Source organism: Chinchilla lanigera, unplaced genomic scaffold (assembly GCF_000276665.1).
Source record: "Chinchilla lanigera isolate Chin_1 unplaced genomic scaffold, ChiLan1.0 scaffold00030, whole genome shotgun sequence".
In the NCBI taxonomy this organism is placed as follows: domain Eukaryota; kingdom Metazoa; phylum Chordata; class Mammalia; order Rodentia; family Chinchillidae; genus Chinchilla; species Chinchilla lanigera.
Window position 1 is genome coordinate 18,592,106 of NW_004955431.1, and position 25,929 is coordinate 18,618,034.

Sequence of the window (25,929 nt, forward strand, 5' to 3'; positions counted from 1 at the left end):
CAGATGAAATATGACAAAATCTAACTGAACAAGTAGTTGAAGAAAGATGAAGGCCACTGGGTCATTTCCTCCTCGCCGTCAATTCTTCTGTCACCCTCTTGCCTTTGGTCTTCTCTCCTGAAGTTCAGAAAGCTTGTGTTTCATTAGGGGTGGGCTTTTCCCCCACTCCTGACCTCCACCCCTGGGCACTGGAAGTAGGGGAGGTCTCGGGCTTGTGAAATGCCTTCAGCATCAGAGACAGACCCTATGCACTCCCAGCGAGATGGGAGGAGAAAAACACTCATGAGGGAAATGAGGAGTTTCTCAATGAGAAAAGCCCCATCCAATCCAGACTGAGAAGACACAGTAGCAAGTCTTCCCTGCCTCTCTGCTTACCCTCTTCCAGAGTCCCTCTCTCTGGCCCTCCAGCCTCAGTTCTCCTTGATCTTTAAGGATGACGTGTGTCTCCCCCTTTGCCCGATCCCTGGCTCTGTGGCTACTGTCTTTTGGAGCAGGAGAGGAAAAGTAGATGAGAAGTGGGGGGTTCTCATGAGCTGCCCCTTCTGGACCTTGACAACTGCTTGTGTGTCTTAGATCCGTGCCAGTCCAATCCCTGTGAACACGGTGGGAGCTGCGTCATTACTGGGGACACCTTCAGGTGCAGCTGTCGGTCCCCCTTCTCTGGGAACAGGTGTCAGAGCGGTGAGTACATCCACCCCAGATTCGCTCTGCTCTTGGATTAAACAAGGAGCCATTCCTGCTCCAAACCTGGGTGGTAAGGAAGGGCTGAGTGAACCCACAGAATGGATGATAGCTGCAAACATGTGTCGTGCCTAATGCAGGTCACAGGCAGAACTCCCCACACTCTGAGATCAAACTAGTATGTCTATTGTACAGATGAGAAGATTGAGGCTAATAGATCTGGATAGATCTGGAATATAATCAAGATATACTGTATTTCAAACTCAGGGTTTTGATTTTTGAATGGTGAGACTAACAGCAACAGAGAAATATTGTCCTCAAATGGGACAGTGGGAAGGTTTTCAGGGCATATAACACCCAAGCCAGAGGCAGAGAACCCAGGAAAGGCAGACACTTGCTCATGACACACAGCTAACTAGGGACTGAATAGAAATTACAGCCTTGGTGCCTGACTGCTGACCAGTGTTCTTTGAATACACCAACATCAAGGGCTCTTCCTTTGGCAAGCTCCTTTGGCATCATGTGAGGCCATGGCACATAGCATTAGGTGATTTTGTCCCTAAGGAGAATCCAGATCCTGTCCAATGTAGCAACCATCTAACTGGGTTGGGGGTAGTGAGTAGTGTTTTAAGAGTATAGAGAGCTTTGTAATTGACTTCTTTCCCTCTGTGTCCTCCTCATGAATTCCATCTGTTTTCAGAATTGATACCCTTTCAATAAATGTCTCAGAGTAACATTGGGCATAAACATAGCATTTGGGTTGATCCCTCAACTTCTCAAAAGAATGACAAAATGATAAAGACAAGTCAGTTATAAGATGGAGAGATCAAAGTTGCACCTCTGTTTGTTGGAGACGTTCACATTTAACCAAGCTTTTATAAAAATAGAGAAATACAGAACTATGAGCTGCAAAGGGCACACAGGAAGCAATCACCCATGATCCCAGCATAAGAGAAGCCTGTCTTTGGTTGGCGTGGTATTTCAGAACCATGGACAAGGCCCAGGTCAGCCGCACCCACCCCAAACATTGTGCTGTACAGGTATCACTTTAAGTAAAATGTGCTTCAAATACTCTCTTGTACTTTCCCATTTACTTCCCTATGAATCTCCTACAGTGGAAACCAGGTGCAAGAACAACCCATGTGGCCAAGGTGAATGTCTCATCACCCGGAGTCCTCCCTACTACCGCTGTGCCTGCAGACACCCTTACACAGGTCCAGACTGTTCCAGAGGTAAGTGGTGGAGACCCCTTTCCTGAGAGGCTCTCTGCCCTAGCTAGTGTCTGGAATCTGCATCCTACATGTGGCAGGTGTATCTGAAGATTTTATGCCACCCAAGGTGGTTCTTTTAACTAGGATATTTATGAATCTATCATCCCTGGAGAGCCCTGTAGGAAGTGACTGATCTCTGTCCTTTCCCATCCAAAAAAAAAAGAATCAGCTTGAAAGTCACTTCCTGCAGGAAGTAGGTGCCAATCTATTCCTGAGATGAGCTAAGTTTGGGGATCAGTATATTTTGAATCCCATTGTGAGTCAGACACTGTCCTAGAAGATTTATATTCTCTCTCACATCATCCCAAAAACTACGAGGAAGTTCTACAGTTGCAGAAACTGAAATTCATAGAGGATAACTAAGTTGCTGAGGGCCACACCGCTACAAAGGGCCAGAGCCAAGTTTCAACCTAACACAAGCCCACGCCCAGATTCCTTCTATGCCTCTTGCTGTATCTTACCGAGTGGGCCATTGCTGTTCACCATTTTTTGGCCTGGCTTCCATGCTTACCACTTTATCCATTCTTGTTCATGCTCTCAAGCTTCGTGTGTACATTTGCTGGAGTCTCAGGGATCTGTCTTTCCATCTGGTGACCCGCTTTTTGTGAAAGGGTGACACCAGAAAAATGTCATCCATATCGCCTCATCACCTCAGGTGGAGATTTTGCCTCCTGAGGAGCCATCCCGGTCCCACTCCCTGTGTTCACAGTGCTTTCAGTGTGCCGGCCAAATCCCTGCCAGAATGGCGGCACCTGCTCGCGCCATAAGAGGAGATCCAGATTCAAGTGCATCTGTTCTGACCAGTTCAACGGAAGATTCTGCGAAATAGGTATGGCCTCTGACACCGTTTCCCCAGAAATCCGTGGCCATGCAAGGCATCTGAAATCCTTTTCTGTTTGGGTTTTGTGGCCAGAATGTGGTTTAAATCAAGTTGCCCAGGCTCCTTTATTGTACTGCCTCAGCCTTCTCACCTAAGGGCATAAGGTGCATCTGGCTCCAGGTAAAGAACATAATATTCTGATGTGGAGTGCAGGCCAATGAAATATACCAGAGCATATCTGGGCCTCAAGCCAGCCCCCAGTAGTTCTTTTGTAAGCCAAAATGAAATAATTAAGTTCGCACCTACATTCTCAGCTAATATATTTCACATTTTTAAGCTGGGTTGGATCTGGAGCACCCTGTAAAGTTGTGGTGAAATCTCAAGGTGAAAAATGCCCAGGTCCAAACTTATTAACCATTGATATACCCACCAGCCTTCCTAGGGACGGTGTACCCACTGCTCCCAGTTCTCACATCCCTGCCTGCTCTCTCCGAGGTTCTGATGACTGCTATGTTGGTGATGGCTACTCATACCGGGGAAGAGTGAGCAGGACAGTCAATCAGCACACATGTCTTTACTGGAACTCCAACCTCCTCTTGCAGGAGAACTACAACATGTTTATGGAGGATGCTGAGGGCCATGGGATCGGGGAGCACAACTTCTGCAGGTAAAGATTACCTTCTACGCTCAGTCTTGGTAGCTTTATTTTGAAACTGATCATTGAAATTCATTAACTGTCTGTCAAGGAAACTGTCTCAATCAGGACAGGTGAGGTTATGCTGCTGAGACAAACAGTCCCCAATCTCAGTGCCATAAATGAATCAAAGTTTCTTACTAATGCTGTGTGGGTTCTGTGGGTTGGGGGAGGTGATAGGAGGAAATTCACCTCCACATAGTTTCTCACATACCCAGGAAGACAAGAAGAAAATGGAAAGTTAGAAAAATGGAGCATTTTTAAAAATACTACTTCAACCTATAAGTGACACGTTATCTCCCATGTACATTTCATTGGCCAGAAGGTGTCACATGGCCCCATGTAACTTTAGGGGAGAAAGGAAGAGCAGCAAATGGACTGTCTGATGAGTATACAGTCTCTGCCACAGGAGGCTCACGTTTTCCAGAGTAGGATAATGCTAAGATCACCTGTTTTACTTACCTTTCTCTCGTTGCTGAGACAAAATACCCGACACCAAACATTAAAGATGGAAAGGTTTATTTAGCTCACAGTTTGTGGAAGATTCAGTCTGTAATCAGCTGGCTCCAAGGCAGGGTGGCAGGCCACATGGGCCACAGTTCAAGGTGGCAGAAGACAGCAAAAGCAGCAAAAGCAAAAACAGGGCAAACAAGCCTCTTTTCCTGCCTTATAGTGTAAGCAAGCTACCCTACCCCCACCCCAGGGCTGGTGTGTCACTCACACTATCTCTGTGCCTTCCTCTTGCACAGGATGAGGATGTTTACCAAGTAAAGACCTTGACCCTCCTGCTGAGTGGCTTAGTACTTCTAAACTCCTTTTTTTTTTCATGGTACCAGGAATTGAACTCATGACCTCATCGCCTACCAGGCAGTGCTTGTGCCACTGAGCTATATCCCCCCTAAACTTCTCAAATTGACATAAAGTAGCAACCGTTACACCACCCTGGTAATGACAGGAGTTACCCCCCTTCCTCTTTTGCTGCTTCCAGGCCATTCCACTCTTAAGGCTTCCTTCCACTGCCTAACCAAGGCCAATGCTTTTGTTGATTTGCATACAAACAACCAGGATCCTTTGCCTGGCTTTAAACTGCCTCTACAAATAAGAGGAGTTGCCTTGCATGAGCGCTAGTTACCTTCAGTCTGCGCTCTCCTCTAGCTACCACCTCTGTGAGGGCCTCCTTGACAGCTTTCCTCAGAGAGTTACCAAGCCAGGGATTCAGAGGTTCAAGCAGAAGAGCCCATTGTGTTTTTGCAGTCATTTTACTTCTCTGACAAAGAAAGACTTCAGGAGGGACCTCATTTCCTTTCCTTTGAATAATTTGATGTGCCCTATGGGTCTAGAACAAGACCTGTGAACTATGTCTTGGTTCTTGGGACTCTCCCCTAGATATTTAGGGCCTGGGAGATAGCTCAGCTCAGTGGCACAGTGTCTGCCTGGCAAGTGTGAGGTCATGAACTTGATTCCCTGTACCAAAAAAAAAAAAGTAGAAGTTAATGTTTGGTCAAATAAATTCTGACCCACCTTCTAGGTCACAGTCTGCTAAGCTGTTGGAGGTCCCAGGGGAAGTAGGAGAGTGCAGTAGCCTCTCATCCAAGGGTCCTTCAAAGAGGTTGTGTTCAATTCTCCATGCCTCCTTATGTTGTTTTTCACTTTAGAAACCCAGACGGAGACCAAAAGCCCTGGTGTTTTATTAAAGCTAATAGTGAAAAGGTGAAATGGGAGTACTGTGAAGTCCCAGCTTGCTCCACTCTAGGTAAGCTGATAGATGTCCCCAGGCCCCCAGGGGGAAGGTGATAGTCCATAGACAGATATTGCTGGCACCCTAGCCTTCCCGCCCTGTCCTCCCACCACACCTGCTTTACCAACTCTCATCCCAGCGCCAACCTACCTCCCCGCTCAGGAGGCTGAACAGGATGCCTTTGTCAGCTCAGGCCAGGTGTCCAACTAGAAACTCGTTTCCCGACTCTAAGTCAGTGTGCTCAACAGCTCTGGGTCGATCATTTGCGGTGTGCTTGGCACTAGGCCAGCCCTCTGTGTGCAATGGGGATCAAACATTGGCTAGGCCCCCATGGCCTCTCAGGATGCAACTTGGCCTGAATTCCAGCCTCACAGCCTTCCTGCCAGTCTTCCTGGCCCACCCCACTCTGACCAATAGGGTGCCCTCCATGATAAGTTTCGCATCTGTGCCTTTGGTCTTATGGTTGCCGGTTGCCTCTGTACTACTCCACGCCATAGCTGCTCTTGTCTGATTCCAACCATTGTTAGGGAACAAACCCAAGTATCCCCCTCCACTGAGAAGTCCTCTTTGGTCTCCAGAGTGAAGTGTTATCTCTCCCTCTTTACCAGCCCAAGGAAGGGAACAAGGCAACACTCAGACACCACTTGCTCTCTCCTCTGTACCCCAGGTCCCTCTGCAAATTCTCCTTTCCCCTGATCTACTTCATCCACGATCCTCCCCCTTTGCACTGATACAGCCTCCAAAATATCGTGTGTGTGTGTGTATGTGTGCGTGTGTGCGTGTGTGTGCGTGCGTGCGTGGGCATTAATGGATAGCTAGATGATGAATCTGTACACACACACACACACACACACACTTTGAAATGAGGAAAAAGCAGCCCCTTCTTTCTTAGTTCTAAAGATTTGTTTTATATTCATCAAGTTATTCAACAAATACCAGTGTGCACCAGCCGCACCCTGTGTGGACCAGTGCAGGCTCTCAGCTCTGGTCATTTGCTCAGCTGCTGGACTCAGAGTCAGATCTAGCGCCAGGTCCTTCCAAGGGATGAGAAAGAGGCTCAATTGGATGATCACTTTTCTTGTGTCCTGCAGAGACTGACAACCCAGGACAGAACCCAGTGGACTCTTCAATCCAGCCTTTGGGATTTGACTCCTGCGGGAGAACTGAGGTTGCAGAGAGGAAGATCAAGAGGATCTATGGAGGCTTTAAGAGCACAGCGGGCAAGCACCCGTGGCAGGCATCCCTGCAGACCTCACTGCCTTTGGCCTCCTCCATGCCCCAAGGCCACTTCTGCGCGGGTGTGCTGATCCACCCCTGCTGGGTGCTCACTGCTGCCCATTGTACTGAGTGAGTGAACACTGGGAGATTTGGAATGCAGGCTGGTAGCCTCCCCCTCCCAAACGCTCAGAGCAAAAAGGTGGCTTCAAACGACCAGAGGGAAAAGAGCTATCATTTCTACACTGCCTACCATGGGCATTGCATGTATTATATGACATTTAATCCTCAAAACTAGCTCCAGGAAGATAAGCCAAGGGAAGGCAAGGATTTGTATCTGTTTTATTCACTGTAGCATCCCCAGTGCCTACAGCAGGTCTTTGAATGTAGCAAATGTTCAATAAATATCTGTCAAGGGGAAGACGGTATTTTCCCCTTTTCATTAATAAGGACCTGGATCTCGGAAAGGCTTAGCATCTTTCCTAAATCCGCATGGAAAGAAAGCAGGAAAATGGCAGCCAAACTCACATTGATCTGCTGTGAGCAGACAAAAATAACCCGCTGCACTGTCTGATGTTCTTATCATTGAGCCAGTGGGGTGGAGTGTCCTCACCCAGGCCTCCTGTGTGCCTCAGAGAAGCAAGTGATTCCAGGAGCTGAGGAATTACCTCCTCCTCTGCATTCTCTTGGTTCATGATCCGAGCTCCAGATTTTGGAGGTGGCCCTGACAGTCTCTCAGTCCATTCTGTCATTAAATGATTTCTTCTGGGATTCTAGGCGGTGCTCCTGTAGAGAGTTGGGCATGGAGACTTGGCACCTACCAATGAATCTTAGCAAATTTGTTCAGCTGAGGACCTTAGTGGTCCTTTATTAAGGCCCAGAGAGAATAGAAGTTCTCGCTGGAAAATGAGGATAAAGCAATAGCTCATACCTAGAGTCTACTTCCATTAATAAAGCAGTTTCCCACACTATTTTATTTGGAACCCACAGCAGGGTTCTGTGAAGGAGAAAAGGACCAGGAATGAGGATACTGAGGCTGCAGAAGGCCAGGGTCAAAGATCACACAGCTCACCAGGAGCAGAGCTAGGGCTTGGGTCCTGCTTCTTACTGTCCAGCCCAAATTCCCCACCATTTTACTTTCCCCTGCAGCATAAAGGCCAAACATCTAAAAGTTGTGCTAGGGGACCAGGACCTGAAGAAGACAGAATTCCACGAGCAGACCTTCAGGGTGGAGAAGATAATCAAGTACAGCCACTACACCGAAAGAGACGAGATTCCATACAACGATATTGGCAAGTCGCCCCTCTGACGGTTCTCCTGTGTGTCTCATGTGGGTGGATTTCTCCACCAATGGGAAGCTGAGGTTTGGTTTAAGAAGGTTGTCATGGTCATTTTGGTCCCTTGTTTGACCCTGGAAGGTAGGGAATTTATTCCAGAACTTCTTAAGAATATGTGTTCGTGTTGTGGAAAAATGAGCACAGATCCTTAAACTGAAGGGAAGGGATGCCAGGATGCTAGGAACATTGTGCTGAGAATCCCAGCTCCCTTGCTTTTTACCTGCGAGTGGGGTTACCTCCCTGAGCTTCTCCTAGGGAAAGCGGGAACACTGTCGCACAACTCTAAGCTTCCTGCATATTAACATGGACACACCTGGCACTGGCACCTGGGGTGCTCTGGTGCAGAGGCAATAACATTCTTAAGCTACTGGCTTCACAAGATTGATCTTTTTGTCTCTGTCTCTCTCTGTCTCTGTCTCCCTGTGTCTCTGTCTCCCTGTGTCTCTGTCTCTGTTTGTCTCTGTCTCTCTCTGTCTCTCTCTGTCTCTCTCTTTCTCTTTCTCTCTCAATAGCTTTTATTGCTCTTACAACCTGCTTTTTAAAATGGACAAGAAATTATTTCAAACTCTTTTCTTATTCCTGGTATACTCTCAACCTGTGTTACTCTTCTCAAGTGAAAGTTTAAGGAAATAAAATAACGAAGGAAGAAGTTTTTGAGGCATGGAGGGTGGATTTTCACTACTAGCTCCTTCCAAAGAAAGCTGAAAGCTGATGCTTCTCTGCCAAGAAGATGAGATCACATCCATTTCCTCCCCTGTCTCTACCTAGCTTTGCTCAAGTTAAAGCCAGTGGATGGGCACTGTGCTCTGGAGTCCAAATATGTGAAGACTGTTTGTTTGCCTGATGATTCCTTTCCCTCGGGGACTGAGTGCCACATCTCTGGCTGGGGTGTGACAGAAACAGGTGAGTCCATCCACGCCTTCTCTCCCAATTCCAGGGAGCTACATCAACCAGAGGAAAAAGGGCAAATCCCAACTGCCCTTCTAACCTGAAATAAGTTTAAAATACATTATCAAAAGAAAGCACCTGCTTCATCATTCCAGCTCTAGGTAAATCTTACATTCAATACATTCTCTAGGTAAATCTTACATTCAAATCCAAAGACATGCAGAAGGGCATTTCAAGTCTTTCCCTAAAACTCAAATGTGTCTGTTGTCTCCCAATCTTGCCCTTAGTAATGGGAAGCAAGAGCCATTTTAGTCTCTATTCTTAAAGAAAGCGAAATGTAATATACAGAATTGTCAGAAGCTTTTGGGAAGAGATTTTGGGCTAATTGGAATTAAGGCCAATCAGAAAACTCCTTTTGCAGCAACCCCCATCCCAGCCCTTTTGACCTCTATTCTGCTCAGTATGGTTTAGGCAACATGGTGATGTCTTAGTTGAGAATCTTACAGGGCCTCAGGTTAAAACAATTTTGTTTTTCACAAATGGTCCTCTAAAACAGTATGTTCCAAGTCAATGACATATTTTGATTGATTTCATTATCTTTAAGGGGGGAATGTCTTCTCTTAGATGCAGATAATTTAATGCACTAGGAATCTTCAATCATTCATTCAGAATTTACTTATGCAAGCCATTCTGCGGACATTAGAAAATTTTAAAGATGGCTAAGATGTCGCCCATGCCCTTTTGGACCTTGTGGTCTAGTTAGAAGTCAGAGGAGGGGATACATGATGCTGTTCCACTGTGATCAGTGCAGCTTTGCAGGGCTGCACAGGCCTGGCGAAGACTGAAGGAAAGGGGAAACTACCCCAGTGTTGGAAGGCAGGGTTCTTCCAGGAAATTCCTTCCTTCCCAAGCTGAGGGCTGGTGGCCTTCTCCCTACACCACTAGCTTCTGGTTGGGTGGGTGCTGTCCTGGTCTCCACAGTAGTGACTCTTTTTTCTGTCCACAGGGGAAGGGTCCCGCCAGCTTCTGGATGCAAAAGTCAAGCTGATTGCTAACACGTTATGCAACTCCCGAAGACTCTATAACCAAATGATCGATGACAGTATGATTTGTGCAGGAAACCTTCAGAAACCTGGGCCAGACACCTGCCAGGTCAGACTCCAAATGCACTTGGTGAAGGAGAGGTTAGCAAAATTTTACACAGGCACAGAGGTCCCGTAGAGTCCTGGAATGAGAGCTAAGGCACAGGTAGGGGACATCTGACCCCAGCACAGCTGAATCCACGTCAAGCCAGGATGGCTCTGCATAATAACCATAGTGGTCATATTGGCTGCATTGTAATTTAACTCATCAAACTCTCACAACTCTCCGGTGAAGGGGATGTCATTGTCACCATCGTATAGATGCTTAGAGAAGTCATGCTTACCTATAGCAGTGGGGTAGTAAGGAATAGCCCTTGAATTTGAAAACCCTGGGTCTGCAGGACACCAGAGCTTCTGCTACTTTGCTCCACTATGTTTACATGTGGAGGTGGCCCTTCTGGCCTCAGTGCTGGGCAGTGTGTCTGAAAATCCCACTAAACAAGGAACTATCCACAAGACCAACGACTAAAACAAAAGTGATGTAAGGCCTAGAGATATTGCAATGATATTATTAGTCACTGGGGTTTAAATGTGCGTGTGGCAGATGGACAGAAATAGAAAGACAGAGGCAGAGATAAGAAGATTGATTTAGTTCTAGCAATCTACATGACTCTGTGACCACAGCCAAACCTAGAACCTGCCTCACATCCCACCTAGTTCAGACTTCGGGCGGTGACTCAGAGATGCTGTGGGAGGGAAGAGATGCTGGTGCTATCAACCGCCGCTCAAGGGACCTCAGACCCTGCTCCCTATCAAAGCCTGTTCCCCATGGCTCCTCTGTAGGGCTCACATCACACAAAATACATCTTTTCCAGACTCCTAGGAACATCTCATTTTAGGACTTTCTGCCTAATGTCCTCATAAACTGCTCAACTTTCCTGGAAACGCCAGCATGATCATACTCAAATCCTGGCCCCTTGACGGAGCCTCCCTGCAAAGGGACCCAACAGGCTTGCCAGCCTTTTAGTCCACTCTGGGAAGAGAAAGTGAAGTTTCTTTCTCTAGGGTTTGTAGCTATGCTGTGACCCGAGTCCTTTCCCAAGGGGCCACAGATGCCCATGTACTCAGGGAATGGCAAGGGCAGCTGGAGGTGATTTGTCCTAAGCCCCTAGAAAATGAGTAAGAGAAAAAGATCGCTCAACTCTCTAGATAATTCAGGGGCTTCACTTGCAGGCTTTGGAAGCAGATAGCCTTGAGCTTGAAACCTGTTCCTGTTGGTTATTATATGATCTTGATCAACCACCCAAGTAATTCTCCAGTTTCTGGTGCCTAATGGGACTAACATGTCCATAAGATCATCCGGTGGTAGCTATGATTAAGACAGAGAGTCCATTTGTAAAGATTTGTTAGTTGTAGCAGCATTGTTCGTGAGTCTCCTCCTCACTGCCTTTCCTCCATCCTTATCTTCATCACTGCAACTAGGGCTTAACACGAACCAGACCCTGTTCTCCGTACTTTACAACCAAAGTACCCTCGAACCCTGGGGAAGGCTGTCAGTTGCTATGCACAGTTTATAGCTGAGAAACTGAGGCCTCCAAGCCACATGGCTAGAAGCAGGTAGAGCCAGGATTGGAATCCAGAAGATCAAACCCCGCAGCCCAGGTTGAATGCCCAGGCCACACCGCCACTGAGTCCCTGTGTTCCTGTCCTGTGTGTGGCTCTGTTCAACAGGGCACCATCCCCTGGGTCAGCTACTAGGTGAACTAGCGGTGAGGACACTGTAGGACTAAGGATCAGAATGTAGGATCTGCTAAACACTGTGACAGTGGCCCTGGGTTTCTCTGCTGAGACCTCGTGGGATCCTGAGCTAACAGTGTAGCTTTTCTCTGTTCAGAGCGTGGCATCATGGGAGGCCTGAGAACAGTGATGTCACCACTTCCCAGAGAAGCCACACAGCTAGCAGGCAATGCCACCCCATCATCTCTGGCACCCTTGAGAGATGAGGGAGACATCTGAAGGCATTCAGGTCCACAAGGCTGACCTTCTGCTGCTTTTTCCTTCAGGGTGACTCTGGAGGTCCTCTGACCTGTGAGAAAGACGGCATCTACTACGTCTATGGGATCGTGAGCTGGGGCCAGGAATGTGGGGAAAAGCCAGGGGTCTACACCCAAGTTACCAAGTTCCTGAGCTGGATCAAAACCACAATGCAAAAGGAGGCTGTCTTCTAAGGTGCAGTCCTGGAACTCAGAGCCCATCCTCCTCTACACCAGACTAAGCAGACCTCACGGACAGCGAGGAATACGCGCTGGAGTACCCAGGAGGCCACACAGCAGAGTACCCTGCTCTGGGCAGAGATGATGCTGCCCACCCTGGGCCTCGCTGGCCAGCGTCCACACCACTTGCCAGGCTCCCCTGCCTCCCTGGGGATCCCAGGAACGATGGACGCAGCTAAATGTATGGTGTTTGCCTCCCTTCTGCCAACTGTACCTTCTAGAAAATCAGTGTTCACAGAGACTGCCTCCACCAGGGACGCCCACAGACGTGAGACCCCGGAACGCCCCACTCCCGCGACAGTCACCTTGACTCTTTGCTTCTCATCCCAAGCACCTAAAATACTCAACAGCGCCCACCATTCTCATCCAGACATTAGAGAAAAGGGCAAAAGTACATCTTCTATTTGCTTTCAGAGTTGTTGTTTTAATATAGATAGATGTAGAGATGCCATTTTTTAAAGATGCTCAAACGGAAGCCATCTGAAGTGTAGTTTGGAAGAGCAGACTTCCGCTGTGGCTTCTCAGGAACCAGGGGCTGGGCCTGTTCACTCACATCAGCAGAGCCTCTTCCTTCTGCAGTGCAGGATCTCAGTGGCATCTGGGTTCACCTCCCCCCTCAGATGATCCCCAGCCTCCACCGCTTCTGGTGCTCCCTGCAGAAACCAAACGTATCCCCCAGTTAAAATGAAGCCCCCACCCCCACCCCCTTCCCACACGACATGCTAAGATGCTCTCGGAGCCTTTAACATATCCATCCTCCCTTTCTGGTCTCCTCCTCCACCCTGCCCAAGAGAAAGCATCCTCAAGGCAAGAACGAGAAAGAAGCAAAGCCAATCTCTCATTTAGTCATTGTGTCTTTCTTCTGAACAAAGTAGGGTTCAAAATGCAGGCTGTTATAGTTGGCGAGTCCCTGACCCTTTCTGCACATGTAACAAGCAAGCAGTGAGCACAGCCTGGGTGCCCTGGCCCGGGATTGATGTCTCCCCAGTAGGTTTGCCTCTGCAGAACTAATGGCTGTGACTTCAGAGAAAACCCTGCAGGAAGTTTAACCTGTGTGTCATCCACCCGGTCATCCCAGACCCATGAAATTAGGTGCCTTGCTCAGCTGCATTTCACACTTCTTTAGAGCCAGCTGACCTTTGGCCAAAAATAAACTTTGAAAAGAAACAATGACTTTGTTTTTCCTGTGGTCTTGCCAGGCAGGGTGAGTTTGTAGCTCGCTACTCACATAAGCTCCCCGGAGCCCCAGGGCCCTCGCGTTGGCCAGTTCTGCAGCCCGCCGAGCCATCTCCACTTTGTAGGAGCCAGGGGGGGTCCAGCCAACACCTCTGGTCAAATTCAAGTCTGATTTGTACTTGACCTTGGAGGAAGGAGGAAACGAGAGGAACATGTCAGCAGGGCTTGAGGTGCTTTGTCCACAGGGTAGCTAGGAATATGTTGTTGTCAGTAAAGCAGGACAAGGAGAGTACATTCATCTTAAACCGGAGCTCTCTGACGTGGAGGACCCGAGGTACCTGCTGTGAGCCTGGCCAGCACGCAACTGTCACTCACATCTATTTGAGTGATGGGAGCTGCAGTGGGGTAAGCGGGGGTTGGGGGAATGCCTGGTTCTCTGCGGTCTCAGAGAAGTCACTCTCCTTCTCTGGGCTTCATTTTCTTCCCAGGGAAAAGTGCAGCAGCTGGGTTAGGTAACTTACTGAGACCCCTCAAAGACAGTACAGCATAGTGATCAAGGGTCTGGGCTCTCATATCAAACTTAATGGGGTCCGTATGCCAAATCTGCTTAACGTCCCTGGCCCCCGGGTTCCTCATCTGCAAAATGAGGCAGTGGTGGGATCACGGGGACTGTAGAGACGGATGCTCAGAAAGCATTTAGCACAGAGCACGGCTCAGAGCACAGAAATGATACAGTAACTACTGCCGCTATTCCTTCTGCTTCCAAAATGCCCAGCGTCTGGGGTGCTGTCTCATCCCAGCTCCCCTGGAAGGAATATGAGATGTGCAAAGGTGGCTCACATCACTCTGCAGCTGGTGGGCCTTCCTCGCATGCTTCAAGCTCAGCTGCTCCGGGTCGCAGGTGGGCTGGGGCAGGGGCTGCCTGTAATGCACATGACTGGCCAGGTTCTGGCTCCTCTTGGCCTGGAGGAAGCCAGGCTGATCTGTGCGGCTGTGGAACTGGGACCGACCCTTGGCAAAGTCCTTCTTGTACTCATTGTCACTCTGGAGCCTGCTAGCATTGAGGAAATGCTTCATCCTTGGGTCGTCACTGATGCTGCGGTACCCAATCTGCAGGCCCCGGTCCCGCAGGAAGGCCTCTTTGTACCGGAACTAAAAATCAGAGGAGCAGAGACGGATCACAGGGAGCCACATCCCCTCCAGGCCTACCCTCCCTGACGTGGCAGCCCACAGGATTCTCAACTGGCTGCTCAGCACAAATACAGGCTTTGGATTCCATAGGCCTAGGTGTACTGTCTTGGCTAGTTATTGAGTCTCAATTTCCCCATCTGATAAAACGGGAGAATGAATCTCCATCTCCACGAGATATCGAGAAAATTCAATAAGCAGAGTGTTGAGCTTCAAGACTGGCACCAGTCTACGCCCACTGGTGGTGACTCTGTTATTATTGCTGTAATCAGTACTCCAGCAGGAAGGGGAATATGTGCAGTTTTTTAATCCTTTCCAACTTTCAGGAACCTAGTCTGGTGCTTCTCAAATCATTTGTGAAGGACCTGTTTCATTTAGTATTGCTAAATTTCTAATCTATCAAAAACCTACCCTCAGCAACTGATAACCCTCAGTTGGTCCTTTACCCTGTTCAATGAGCTGATCCCGCCATCACATGCTTAGATGTTTCTGTATCTAATTAATAAGGAAATTTTTGAATGCCTGCCCCTGATGTCTGTCCTTATCTCAAGGTGGACTAGCAAACAGCCATTCATGGGTGAACAGGTGTCTAATGTCCAATCAGCAATGCTCTCCTCTTCACTAACACTAGATGCCCTGTTTTGAATACCTGCTGTGTGCCAGGCACTGCAGACCATTTTGTTTTCATCCCTACACTAGTCCTAGAAGATAGGTACTAGGTCACTCTTCCATAGATATAGAAATTTGAGTTCAGAGAATTCAAGCAACTTGCCCAAATCAAATACCCAATTCCTAAGCAACTGTGCCATGAATCAAACTCAAGTCAGTGTAGGGGAAGGTCCCAATTGCTTTCGACTCCATGCTTGTGTTTCTGCTTGAAGAAGGCCCTTTACTGAAAATCACTCAACCATTACACATTCCCTGATTTCTAAATACTCACCCACTAACACTTAAGAGCACCTCTCCTAAAAGAGAAAGAGTAGGAATGCAAACCTCTAATCCTAAATTTCCAACTAAGATCCTAGAAAACTGCCCTGCCTTTTCTTTCCTATGAAGGACATGTTACATTTCCGTGCGGAAGCCACACACTTGACATCTTGGTGTCTGCCTTCTCCCTGCCAATGGAGCTGGGAAGAATAGCACGAAACAAGTCAGCAGCAGAGAGAGCATGGGGACTTACGTCACTGGCAATCTCCCTGGAGGCGCGGGCCGTCTGGAAGGGGATGGCATCCAGCCTGAAGTCATAGCCACCAGCCCGGGTCTGATCCCAAGAGTTTCTGTAGACTTTCTGGATTGGGAAAACAAAAGCACGGGGGAGCAAGGAGTGGTGACTTGGTGTGGGTCTGACTGGTTCTCAGCGAGACTAGTTCCTATATCCAGCGTGTCACGAAGATGGCAGAGCCCATGACTTCCTGTTCAATCTGGGGACCCCAGGTCTGGGACTGGAGAGGGCTGGCCATGAGGGCCTTCAGCTCTAAGACCCCCAGGTGAGTGTGAAGCCTGGCTCTTGGGTGGCTTGTGGTCTCTGGGTCTCGCTCCGCCTTCTCCTTGCCTCTGTATTCTCTCTGCATGCCTTGCACTTACAGCTCCTGGATGCCAGAACTCAGAGTCCCATTTCTCCCCACATGCTGACAGTGCTGCTCTTCCTTCGTTCTCAGCACCCATGTGTTTGCCAGTTCCACGAACACCAGGACCCTCTGTTTAGGTTTGCTGCCACCCCACCCCACCACTATAAGGCAAGCCACATCTCACACATGTCCAGGTGTCCGCTCCAAGGGAAGAGCCGCCATCTGCACTAAATGCATTGCACAGAACCTGACCGAGTACCTGACCCATGTCCTTCATCTTTCTCTCTTTCATTCTGTCCCCTTTTTAAACTGTGCTCGTGCTCCCCTGAGAGTCTGTAATCATGGCCTCTTAGTCCTCACGTGGGCCTGAATCACTGATGGGGCACCAAAATCTTCTGTGCCTTCATGTAGTTAATTTTTTTCAAGATAAGGGAATGGCTCCATGAAAGGAATCTTTGGGAGATCCCAGTGGAAGGCTGTCCTTTATTCTGCCACAGAGACGGGAGACAGCAGGAAAGCCAATCACCAACAAACGACAAAGGGATAGCCCCAGACCGTGTCGGTCACTCACTCATTCTGTGAGCTACAGCAGATCAGGGGGCCCTTAAGAACCTTACTTTTATCACCTGGAAATAGAGGTCAAGGCTGGTGCTCTGTTCTACAGGGGATGCACGACTGAGCAAAGGAGGAGAGGCAGGGAAAAACAAAGTTTCCTACCCTCTCCCGCACTGGACCTCACACTGGAGGGGATCGTGCAGCCCTCGGGCCAAGCAGGGTGGGTCTCACCACCTCTGTGCTCTGCTGCCATCATCACCTTCACCCTCACCTCCAACTCCCACATCCAACACCGGAAGCCATGAGCCAGATACCTACTGTGCTCAAGGCCCTGGAATACAGATCTACCCATTGCTGGGGTAACCGCCTAATTCTTGGATGACAGACAGTCGGATGATAGATTTCCTGAGTCACTGCTGAGCTCGGCTGAGGACTGAAAGCTATGTAGAAGAGGAGGGGCATTCGGTAATGACACAGCAACAACTCCTTTAGTACCAGCCTTCTTATTTTGTGGCTTCACCAATATTGTAGTAGCAAATAGAGTCAAGACCTCTAGCACTCTCCATGCGGGGGACACGCAGCCTTCCTGATAGGAGCATCTACACCAGGTCTGGGCTGGTTAATGACGCCAGACTTTGCACAGCCTCAGCATCCAACATCACCCCATATTGGCCTCCAAGGCACCTAGCTTCCAAATCTCGGCGACTGAGGATCAAGTAGAGAGAGGGTGACTCAAGACCCACAGCGCGCGCTGGAGCCCTTTCTCCAGTGCCTCCTCCCTGTGTATGATTTGCTTGATTGTGATCACTTCCTGCCTGGGTTTTTATTCGGGTGAGGTTTTCGCCTTGCCACTGGGTTCTTTAGATTCCGCAGGCGCTTTGATTTGGAATCCTGGGCGCTCCTCTTCTTGATCACAGTGGGCACACTTTTGTCCTCATCCTCACACATTAGAGTCATTTGATTTTGAGTTATTTCGGCTGCCTTGCACATCTCAATGGCTTTCTTTGCCCAGGAAGGTCACTCTGCCTCCACACCCTCCTAGCAGAGCACTTGATCCAATTGTGCAAGTCCCACACGCCCCAAGAAGTGCTCTTTCAAATGAGGTTTGTGAGTCCTCCACACCCACGTGCCCTGCAGCTAATCTCAACTCCAGGACTCTGTGGGTTGGCTCCCCTGGGAGAGGGAAGACGCTTCTGTCCTCCTTCAGCTGGGCCCCAAATGAACCCGCAGTTTCATGCCAGTCTCCTTGGCAGTGTGTCTGTGAGAGTTCCTCCAGCGGAGGCCTCGCCGCCCCGTCCTCCACACATTAATGAGCTGGATATTCTGTGCTGGCTCTGCAGAGGAGGCGGACCCGCTTCCCCAGATGGAGGTCAGCCTACCAGAGCTACTGTTCTAAAATTATCCTTTGCACAGCCCTCAAAAGCATCAAATGGTCATAATAACTCATATTTACAAAGCACGGGCGCATTCACTGCGTGGGATCCCACAGGGCTTTACAAACGCAACAAACTAACACACACGCTAACTAGAAGGTGCCTCTCACAACCCCTGCAAGGCGCCACCTCTGGGGTGAGCGGCAGCAGCTGTCGGTCCGCACGGAGCCCCAGGACACAATGGCCAGGCCAGGGAGGGAAGAATGGCCGGGCTCTGGGAGGCCGCGCGCCGCCCCAGGCCGACACACTCAGCCTGTGTTATTCCGTTCTGACAGCGTCTTTTGATTCTGCGCCTCTCTACCTGTTATCCTGGGATCACAGCTTTGCTGGCCGCACGGCTGCCTATTCTGTTACAACCAGGGGCCTCCAACCCCTGCCAACAACAAGCCTGGGTTTAAGAAACGGCGTCTTGGTTAGTCACGCAAAGGGCACACGTCCAAGGGAAACTGGAGTGTTGGAGGGCATAGCCCTGCACACAAAGGAGCCAGCCGTATTTAGACAGGATGGGTTCTGTGGAGCATCTGTCTTTCCAGACACAGTACAATCCTTGGAGCAGCTGATGAGAGGCGTTCGGGAAATGAACAGAGCAACTGTCTACACCTCTGAGAGCCTGGGACCACTGAGCCATCCCAGAATCAGGTTTTTAGAGCTAGAAGGAACCTGAGTTTAGGCCAGCCCAATTCCCATTTTATAGGTGAACAAACTGAGCCCCAGCAAGGAAAGTGACAGAAAGTCATACCTGCAGTTTGTCCTACTCTCTGACAGGTGTTCTTTCTTTTCCACATGCTCCCTCCTAAGGAACTTTTTTTATGATTTTAACAAGTGAAATCCATTGTGGGCAGACAGTTTTACAAAAGCCGGTACAAATCACATGAACAGAGGTACACTCACATCACTCAGGTGCAAGGCGTTGAGACGGGCTCGGGCAAACTCCGGGTGGTCGGGGATCACGGTGTATCTGTGCAGGGATTCTGCATCCGCCAACCTGTACAGGCGCTGTGGGAAAGACAGGCTCAAGGTCAAAATACAACTGCAACTGCCGAATCCACTGGTGCAAAGCAGCTGATTCCCTCTCCCGCCCCCTCCCACCTGATGGCCCCACCCAGGGAGGGTATCCTAGAACCCTCTGCTGAAGGAAAGTTCCTATGTGTCCGAGGTCAAGGGCAGGTAGCTGGTTCTAAATAGAACCTGTTAAAAACACCAAGGTCCGCTCCAAATGGGGCACAAACCAATATCTTGGTTGGCCTTAGTCATGTGTTTTCAAGATGTGTGGTTACTGCAAGGAATCTTTTTTTTTTTTTTTTGCAGTAGCAGGGATCGAACTCAGGACCTTGCGCTTGCCAGGCAGGCGCTTATGCCACTGAGCTATATCCCCAGCCCACTGCAAGGAATCTTTGCAAGGGATCATTGCACATGCTTTTTACTGGTCAGAAGACATAACCTCAGGACTTTGTTGCTTAACATGAATAGTCATAATAAGAATAATACACGCAGGTAATAAGCTCTTTTCATTTAAAATACCTTAATGAGTGTTCAAAGTTCACCCGGGAAAATGCAATTTAAATCTCAAGCTTCATGTGGGTTAATATTTTTCAGAGCACCACTTTAAGATCTTTGAATAATTTTAGGAAGTGTTTCAGCCTCATCTGCTTTTAGAGAGGAAAATATGACAGTTGGATCCACTTCCAAATCCAATTTAGAGTTTGCAAACATGAACTGGTCAGTGCGGTGTTTGAACCTGCTGGGAGGTGAGGCAAATCTGTCACTGGGGGTGGGTTGGACACTTTGATAATTGGGAAAAACAAGTTAGCTTTTTATTCCTTGGGATAAACACAGGCAAGAGGAAACTGGACTGAATCGTACAGAAAGCAAAAGCAGAAAGAAGCTTTGAATATAGTTATCTTTTCTGGAGTGTATTAAGCATTTAATTCCACTGCCATTCTATCAGCATTTAAAGTGTATCTGATCTCATATTTGGTAAGGAATCATCAATAATGCTTGGCATTATTATCATTATGAGCAAACCGTAATAGGGGGCATTTCTAGAAGACTTACTATGATCCCAGGACTTGCTAAAAGCTTTATTTGCTTTGATGTGTTTAATCTTTATTTAATTCACTTAATCTTATGAAATAGTTGTTATTATTATCCCCTTACCCACTACCTCCTTCAAATAAGGGAAACAAGGTTAGAGGAGATAAAGTAACTGGCTCCCAATCATCCAGATAGTGTTGTACTCACAGCTACCCAGAGCCTGTGTTGGTCAGCACTGACCACTGAGTGACACTACCCTACTTCATGCCCACGATGAGTGAGGAGAAAGAACCCACCTCATTGCAGTGCAGGTAGCTGCTTTTGGCATGAAGCAGGTCTGGAGAGTCAACCACCGTGGTGAACTTGATACTGTCTGGCTTTTTACGGTATTTGGTCTAAAACAGAAGACAAAGATTCCCACAAAACAGTCAAACGTCATAAAAATGTCATACATTTTCTGGATGCAGTTTCATCCTGCCTTCTCAGGACTAACTGTACCACTGATATTGTTGGATGAGTCTCTTTCTTTGGTGGGCGCCTGACCATCAAAAGTTGAAAAACTCCCCAAGTTTTTCTCTGTGACAAGGCACGTTGGACAGGTATTTACTCTCTTGAAGAAAAAGAGGCTCCTGATATAAATGAATTTAGTAAAGGGCGGCTTTCAGCGTCAGTAGGACCCTGCTCGGACACTGTCTAAATAAATTCTGTTATTAAGAAACTGAAGGACGCAGTGCTACCTGCCAGGGGGATTCCAAGGCAGGATCCCCATCAATCTGATGGAGAGCCTAGTTGATGTCCTTGTCTCTGTGCAACTTGTACCACCATTGGAAGTCAGAAAGCTGCCAGGCCCTGGACAGTTACATTAGTGAATGCGACTGCCTCCCCACCTCAATGAAAACAATGGGACATGTTAGATCACCATTGTGCAATTCATTAGTTCCCGAGCAGTGAATTTATTTAGAGGAAAATTTCCTTTTGTGTTAGGATTTGGTTACAAATGATCCCAGAAAAACACCGGGGAAGTCATCAGCGGTTCCGTTCCCTTTGCATCTGCACTCAATGAATAGGTTCCGTCTTCAAAAGGAAATGCTAGGAGGACCCTGCGATTCTGGTGGGACCAGTTCCAGGTACCTCACTGATGAGCTCTCCAGCCTTCTTTGCTCTCTCTATCTGTGGAGACCTCAGCGCCAGCCATCCCGTCCCCTTCATGCCCATCAGGTCTGACTTGTAGCGAAACTGCAGGAAGAAAAACATAGGCTTTTAACAGGAATAGCCTCGGATGGCTGGGGCATTTCAAGAAGGTCCTTGACTCGTAATAATGCTTCATCACAACAGTTCAGTATCTTCACTGAGAGCACACTCTGCGTGTTATCAAGGCCAGCTGTTCGAATTTGTGCATTCTACCAGAAATTAAATAATGGATCATGCATAAGATACATGAAATCCTCCAACCCCAGTGAATGCATTAGCAGGATTTGAAGCAGGTGATTACTTCTGAAGTCGATCGCTGAAAGACAGAGCTGAATAGGTGCTCAAATCCAAGCATTGGCTGGGATCATTTTGTTTCATTCTGTAAGCGAAGGACTGCCTGCCTGCCTCAGCAGAAACCTTCTGCACCCCATTCAGTTGATAAAGGACTTTGAGTCCTGGATTGAACTTTCTATAACTTGGAGCACATAACTTTGCCAAAATGTGACTCAGTTTCTCCCTGTGACACTTGAAGTTCATCTAATCCTTCTGTTCTCCTAAAAACACCTGAGAGTACCTGGGGACAGGAGCCAGCTGGAGTTTTGTTCTTGCAGTAATGGCAGTGGAAAGGGCAGGAGTCAAATACAGCAGGACTTTGAAAACTGCAGCAAATTTAACTACAACTGGCTAATAGGGAGTAAGCCATTTAAGTCCTTCCAAGCCTCAGTTTGCCTCTTCCTCTCATTGTGACTCAGGATTTGCTTATATTGCAAATGTGGACCAAGCTTTACCCTTTTTACTTTCAAGGCTCAGAAGATGAGCACTACAGCATCATTCCTGGGAGGAAGTACTAAGAGGTGCTCTGAGACAATGAGTCTGATCAAGAGCCCCCTAAAATGTCAAATCTTATTATGATTCCTTGATCTGCCCACTGTTACTTATAATGAAACAGTCACCCAAATGCCTTTCTTCTTCTCTTTATGGAAATTAGGCATTTTAAAGGTGGGGGAGAAAAGCCTCTCTATGGAAATCTAAAATTTGGATCTAAACGAACTTGATGGCGTTTCTCTAATTTAGATATAACCTCTGCTGTAATACAAACTATCACTCCGGAAATCAGCCTCTCGGCCTTTTTCGTTTTCTTTCATTTCAGGATTCACAGCATTCCTCACAGCTGGCCTCAAAGAGGGTCCGTTTCTGATCTACTGTCTGCTGGTTAATGCCCCTGTGCAAATTCGACTCTGCTTTCCAACTGGTGAAGGGAGACATCACTCAGGCTCGGGAGCAGGTTTCAAAACCCCATGTCAGTAAGATTGCTTTTTACACCGCGATCTTTCAGTCTACACCGGCAAAGCTTTTGCCTTCTACTCTGATAAAGAACAAAGAAAATTGGATAAATTTCTAAGTTGGAGAGAATAATCCTACAGGGCCTCTTCACAGCCGGGCCTTGCTCCTTTCATAAGCGAGATGAAGTGGGGAACGCTCTTTCAACTCGCCTTTTGTTGAGCTGAACAGTACGATCGCAGGTAAGTCAGAAAGCAAGATGCAGGTTCCCCAAAGATCTGACTGTGCCTCAGACTCTCTTATAAATGGATTGTCTATTGATATCTCAGCTCCCAGCCCAGCTTTGACTATTCACACAGATGCTAAAAACAACACACCTGCCCCAGACTTCATGATAAGTGGGAAGGGGGGCAGGGGAAGAGCGCAGACAGGAGTTAGCTACCCAAAGATGGTTTTGAAAAATGATTCTAAGATAATAATAGACCTTCCCAAACTGCCCAGCTGAATCTGGCTTCTGCAAATGGCACCTCACCTCTTCTCCTTATGTATATTGAGGTCTGGAAGTCATCTGCAGATTTACACATAGGGTTTCCTGGCAGCCTATTTTGGAGCCCTGTGCTACAAATATATGAGCTACTGCACTGAGTCTCAGAGTTCTAATGAACATAGGAATGAGGGAAGGAGGTGCATCCAGGAGATGTCTATAAGAAGGTGTATATTTGTCATACTAATAATAAATATTGTCATAGCTGGGCATGGTGGTGCATGCCTGTAATCCCAGCACTCAGGACCTTGAGGCAAGAGCTTCTCGGCCAGCTCAAGGCCAGCTACATAGTGAGTTCAAGGCCACCCTGTACTACATAGTGAGACCCTATCTCAAAAACACAAAAATAACACCAAAAACACTGTCATCATTACATTGTGTATAGTGGAGCTTGCTTTAGACCATTATCTTATTTTACAAATGGAAGTTCCTATTTTCATCTACAAAACAATGTTGGAGTTCAAATGATGTTTAGATTCTCAGGAAAGCCATGGGCTGCACACTCTGAGTGAATCACACTGATAAAGATTAAGGCTGCAAGCTCAGCAGCAAGGACACCTAGGTTCATAATCCAGCCACGTGGGAAAACCAATGAAATTGATCCTGGGGACGAGAGACCAGGGCTGGAAGACTTTACCTCTTATTAGCTGTGTAGTTTTGAGCAAGCCATTACCCTGCCAACTTGTGGTCTAGGTCGTATTTTAAACTGCACATGTGCACGAGCATACACACACGCGTACACACACACACACACACACTCACACCCTCCCCCCATACCTCCCTGCTCCATTTATGTCCATAGCGTATATCACCATATGACTTACTATCATTTCCTTATCCTTCCTGGTTTATCTCCTTTGAGGATAATGGAAGTTTAGAGTACAGGTGAGTTCTTACTCTTCTGTTGACTACGGTATTCTCCAGGCCTGGCTTAGTGCCTGGAACATACTAAATGCTCAATAAATATTGTGGAAATAAGTGAATAAATGATTCCAAGCTAGATGACAGAGGCCAGGCAAGTCATTATTTGGTCCAGGGAAGGTCCAGAAGGCCAAAGAAGAGGCCAAGATTTACACACAGGCATGCAGGCAGGAGCAAGGTCGGCTGGTTTGCATTCCACAAGCCCCTCACCTCACTTTGTAGGGCATGAGCTTTCTTGGCCCAGGCCATTCGCAGGTCCTCAGGCAGCGCTGTGAACTCATGACACTGGGTCCGGTAGTCATGGTCGCTGGCCAGGGCCTGGGCCTTCCTGGCGTGGACCAGGTGGACCATGTCCTTGGGCAGGTGGCACTGAGCTTGGCTGCTGGCTGCCTCCCTCTTGTACTGGTGCTCGCTTTGCAGCTGGCCCATGCGCCAGCAGTGCTGCAGCCGGGGGTCGTCCTTCACACTCTGCACCCCGATGAGCCTCCCTCGCTCCTTCACAAAGTCGTGCCTGTAGAGGAACTGGGAGGGGGCAGTGGCGGGTCAGGGGCCAGCAGGCAGCCTGCGCAAATCCCTCCGTGCATTTTCACTGCAGACCCCAGAAAAACCACCTTTTCTCACCCCAGCGGGTAATGGTTCTAAGAATGCAGTGGTTCAGCTGGTCAGGGAGTGCGCCTTCCTCTCTGGGGGATGAATGATAAAACATGGCTTGATTCTTCCTATCTAATTAAAACCAGATCCTCGAACCAAAGTCAGGGGCCCACCTCCCCCTGCTTTACACATCCTGTGGCCAAAAGGAATTTATCAAAAAGGGTAAAAAAGAAATTTGTTCTCTAGCCATTTGCACTTGGCAAAACATTAAACCCAAAAGACAGGATCCATGTATTTGAAGTCCACATTCTCTGTAATTTGTTTGTGGGAACGAGAAAGTCACCTTCATGTCCCAAAGCTATGAATGTTATCAACACAGTGGCTGCAGTACGGTGGCAAATTCCAACACAGATGAGGGAAAGCGCCGAGAGCTGCGGCGAAGTGTATTCCAGTGCCTGGCGAGTTCCAGCCCAGTCTTCTCCCCATTTGGGGCAGAGCTTCAAACAGGCCGCTCACGTGTTCCAAGGAACTGCTGCCTTGACTTTGCAATTTGAAGTCAATCTGAAGCTCCTTCTGGCTAGAGACCTTTATCGAATTTAGCTTGTGATTAACAGAGCCTTTCTTTCCCTCCCTCCGTCAAAGGAGCTCATTCATAACTAATATATTCTGCAGGTGACATCCTGTCTCACACGGTTATAGATCTGCTTTAATTCAAGAAAATCAGCTGTAGACACTGTTTTACATGCAGTTAACAGATATTAGGCAAGACAGAAGGTCAGAGCATTCCACTCACATCACTGGCCATATCTCCTGAGGCCCGCGCAGCCTGGAAGGGGAGCGCATCTATTGTCAGCTTGTAGCCTTGAGCACGAAGATTACGCCAAGACTCCTGGTATTTTGCCTAAAGTGGGAACACATGTACATCTTTTAAAAAAAAACTGCACAAATCAGTGAACAAAAGCTACCCCTTTCGTTTGCAGAGCAGTGTTCCAGGGTCAATATCTGACCGGCAAAAGCTTTCTATTTTGCAAAGAAAGTCTCATTAGCACACACCCTGTGGGAGTCTCTGAGCACACACAGGCATGTAACACGCTTGTGAAAAGGTATGTGGATTTAACGTGGGCATCTAGAACACACATTTTAAAAGGCTTCTGCGAATGCCAGAAAGCTTGCAGGTAGATCACAGACACAACATGCATGGCTTTGGAGCATGCTTGAACTTCGGTAGGAGAAAGGGCTTACATCGCTCAGATTGGCTGCGTTTGTTTTTGCTCGGATGAACTCAGGCAGGCCCAGGGTCATGGTGTACTGGTGTCTCGCATCCTCTCCAGCTGCTCTATAGAGGCGCTGAACCCAAAAGGAAAAGGCAAGGAGGTCAGCATTGCGCCTTTCTGCAGTGCTGGGAGGCCCTCCTATGCAACTGGGGAAGCAAGGCAGTAAAAGGCCAT

The 25,929-nt window shown here is 48.1% G+C and overlaps 2 protein-coding genes across 3 annotated transcripts in view; one reads left to right on the top strand and one right to left on the bottom strand.

The window, feature by feature from the left end:
• Positions 1–12,294, top strand: part of Habp2 (hyaluronan binding protein 2) — a 31,710-nt gene extending 19,416 nt beyond the window's left edge. The window contains exons 4-13 of the mRNA XM_005387787.1: positions 574–681; positions 1,797–1,913; positions 2,662–2,781; positions 3,268–3,439; positions 5,122–5,219; positions 6,296–6,551; positions 7,569–7,711; positions 8,525–8,659; positions 9,651–9,796; positions 11,790–12,294. Of these exons, the coding sequence (XP_005387844.1) occupies positions 574–681; positions 1,797–1,913; positions 2,662–2,781; positions 3,268–3,439; positions 5,122–5,219; positions 6,296–6,551; positions 7,569–7,711; positions 8,525–8,659; positions 9,651–9,796; positions 11,790–11,954 (1,460 nt within the window). The 3' untranslated portion in view covers positions 11,955–12,294. The remainder of the gene's footprint in view (positions 1–573; positions 682–1,796; positions 1,914–2,661; positions 2,782–3,267; positions 3,440–5,121; positions 5,220–6,295; positions 6,552–7,568; positions 7,712–8,524; positions 8,660–9,650; positions 9,797–11,789) is intronic.
• Positions 12,295–12,402: 108 nt separating this feature from the next.
• Positions 12,403–25,929, bottom strand: part of Nrap (nebulin-related anchoring protein) — a 65,346-nt gene continuing 51,819 nt past the window's right edge. For both annotated transcript variants that reach the window (XM_005387785.2, XM_005387782.2), the window contains 10 exons: positions 25,724–25,828; positions 25,275–25,382; positions 24,101–24,412; positions 21,085–21,189; positions 20,250–20,348; positions 18,811–18,915; positions 15,544–15,651; positions 14,016–14,327; positions 13,228–13,359; positions 12,403–12,652 (listed from right to left, as the gene is read on the bottom strand). In XM_005387785.2, the coding sequence (XP_005387842.1) occupies positions 12,554–12,652; positions 13,228–13,359; positions 14,016–14,327; positions 15,544–15,651; positions 18,811–18,915; positions 20,250–20,348; positions 21,085–21,189; positions 24,101–24,412; positions 25,275–25,382; positions 25,724–25,828 (1,485 nt within the window). In that variant the 3' untranslated portion in view covers positions 12,403–12,553. The remainder of the gene's footprint in view (positions 12,653–13,227; positions 13,360–14,015; positions 14,328–15,543; positions 15,652–18,810; positions 18,916–20,249; positions 20,349–21,084; positions 21,190–24,100; positions 24,413–25,274; positions 25,383–25,723; positions 25,829–25,929) is intronic.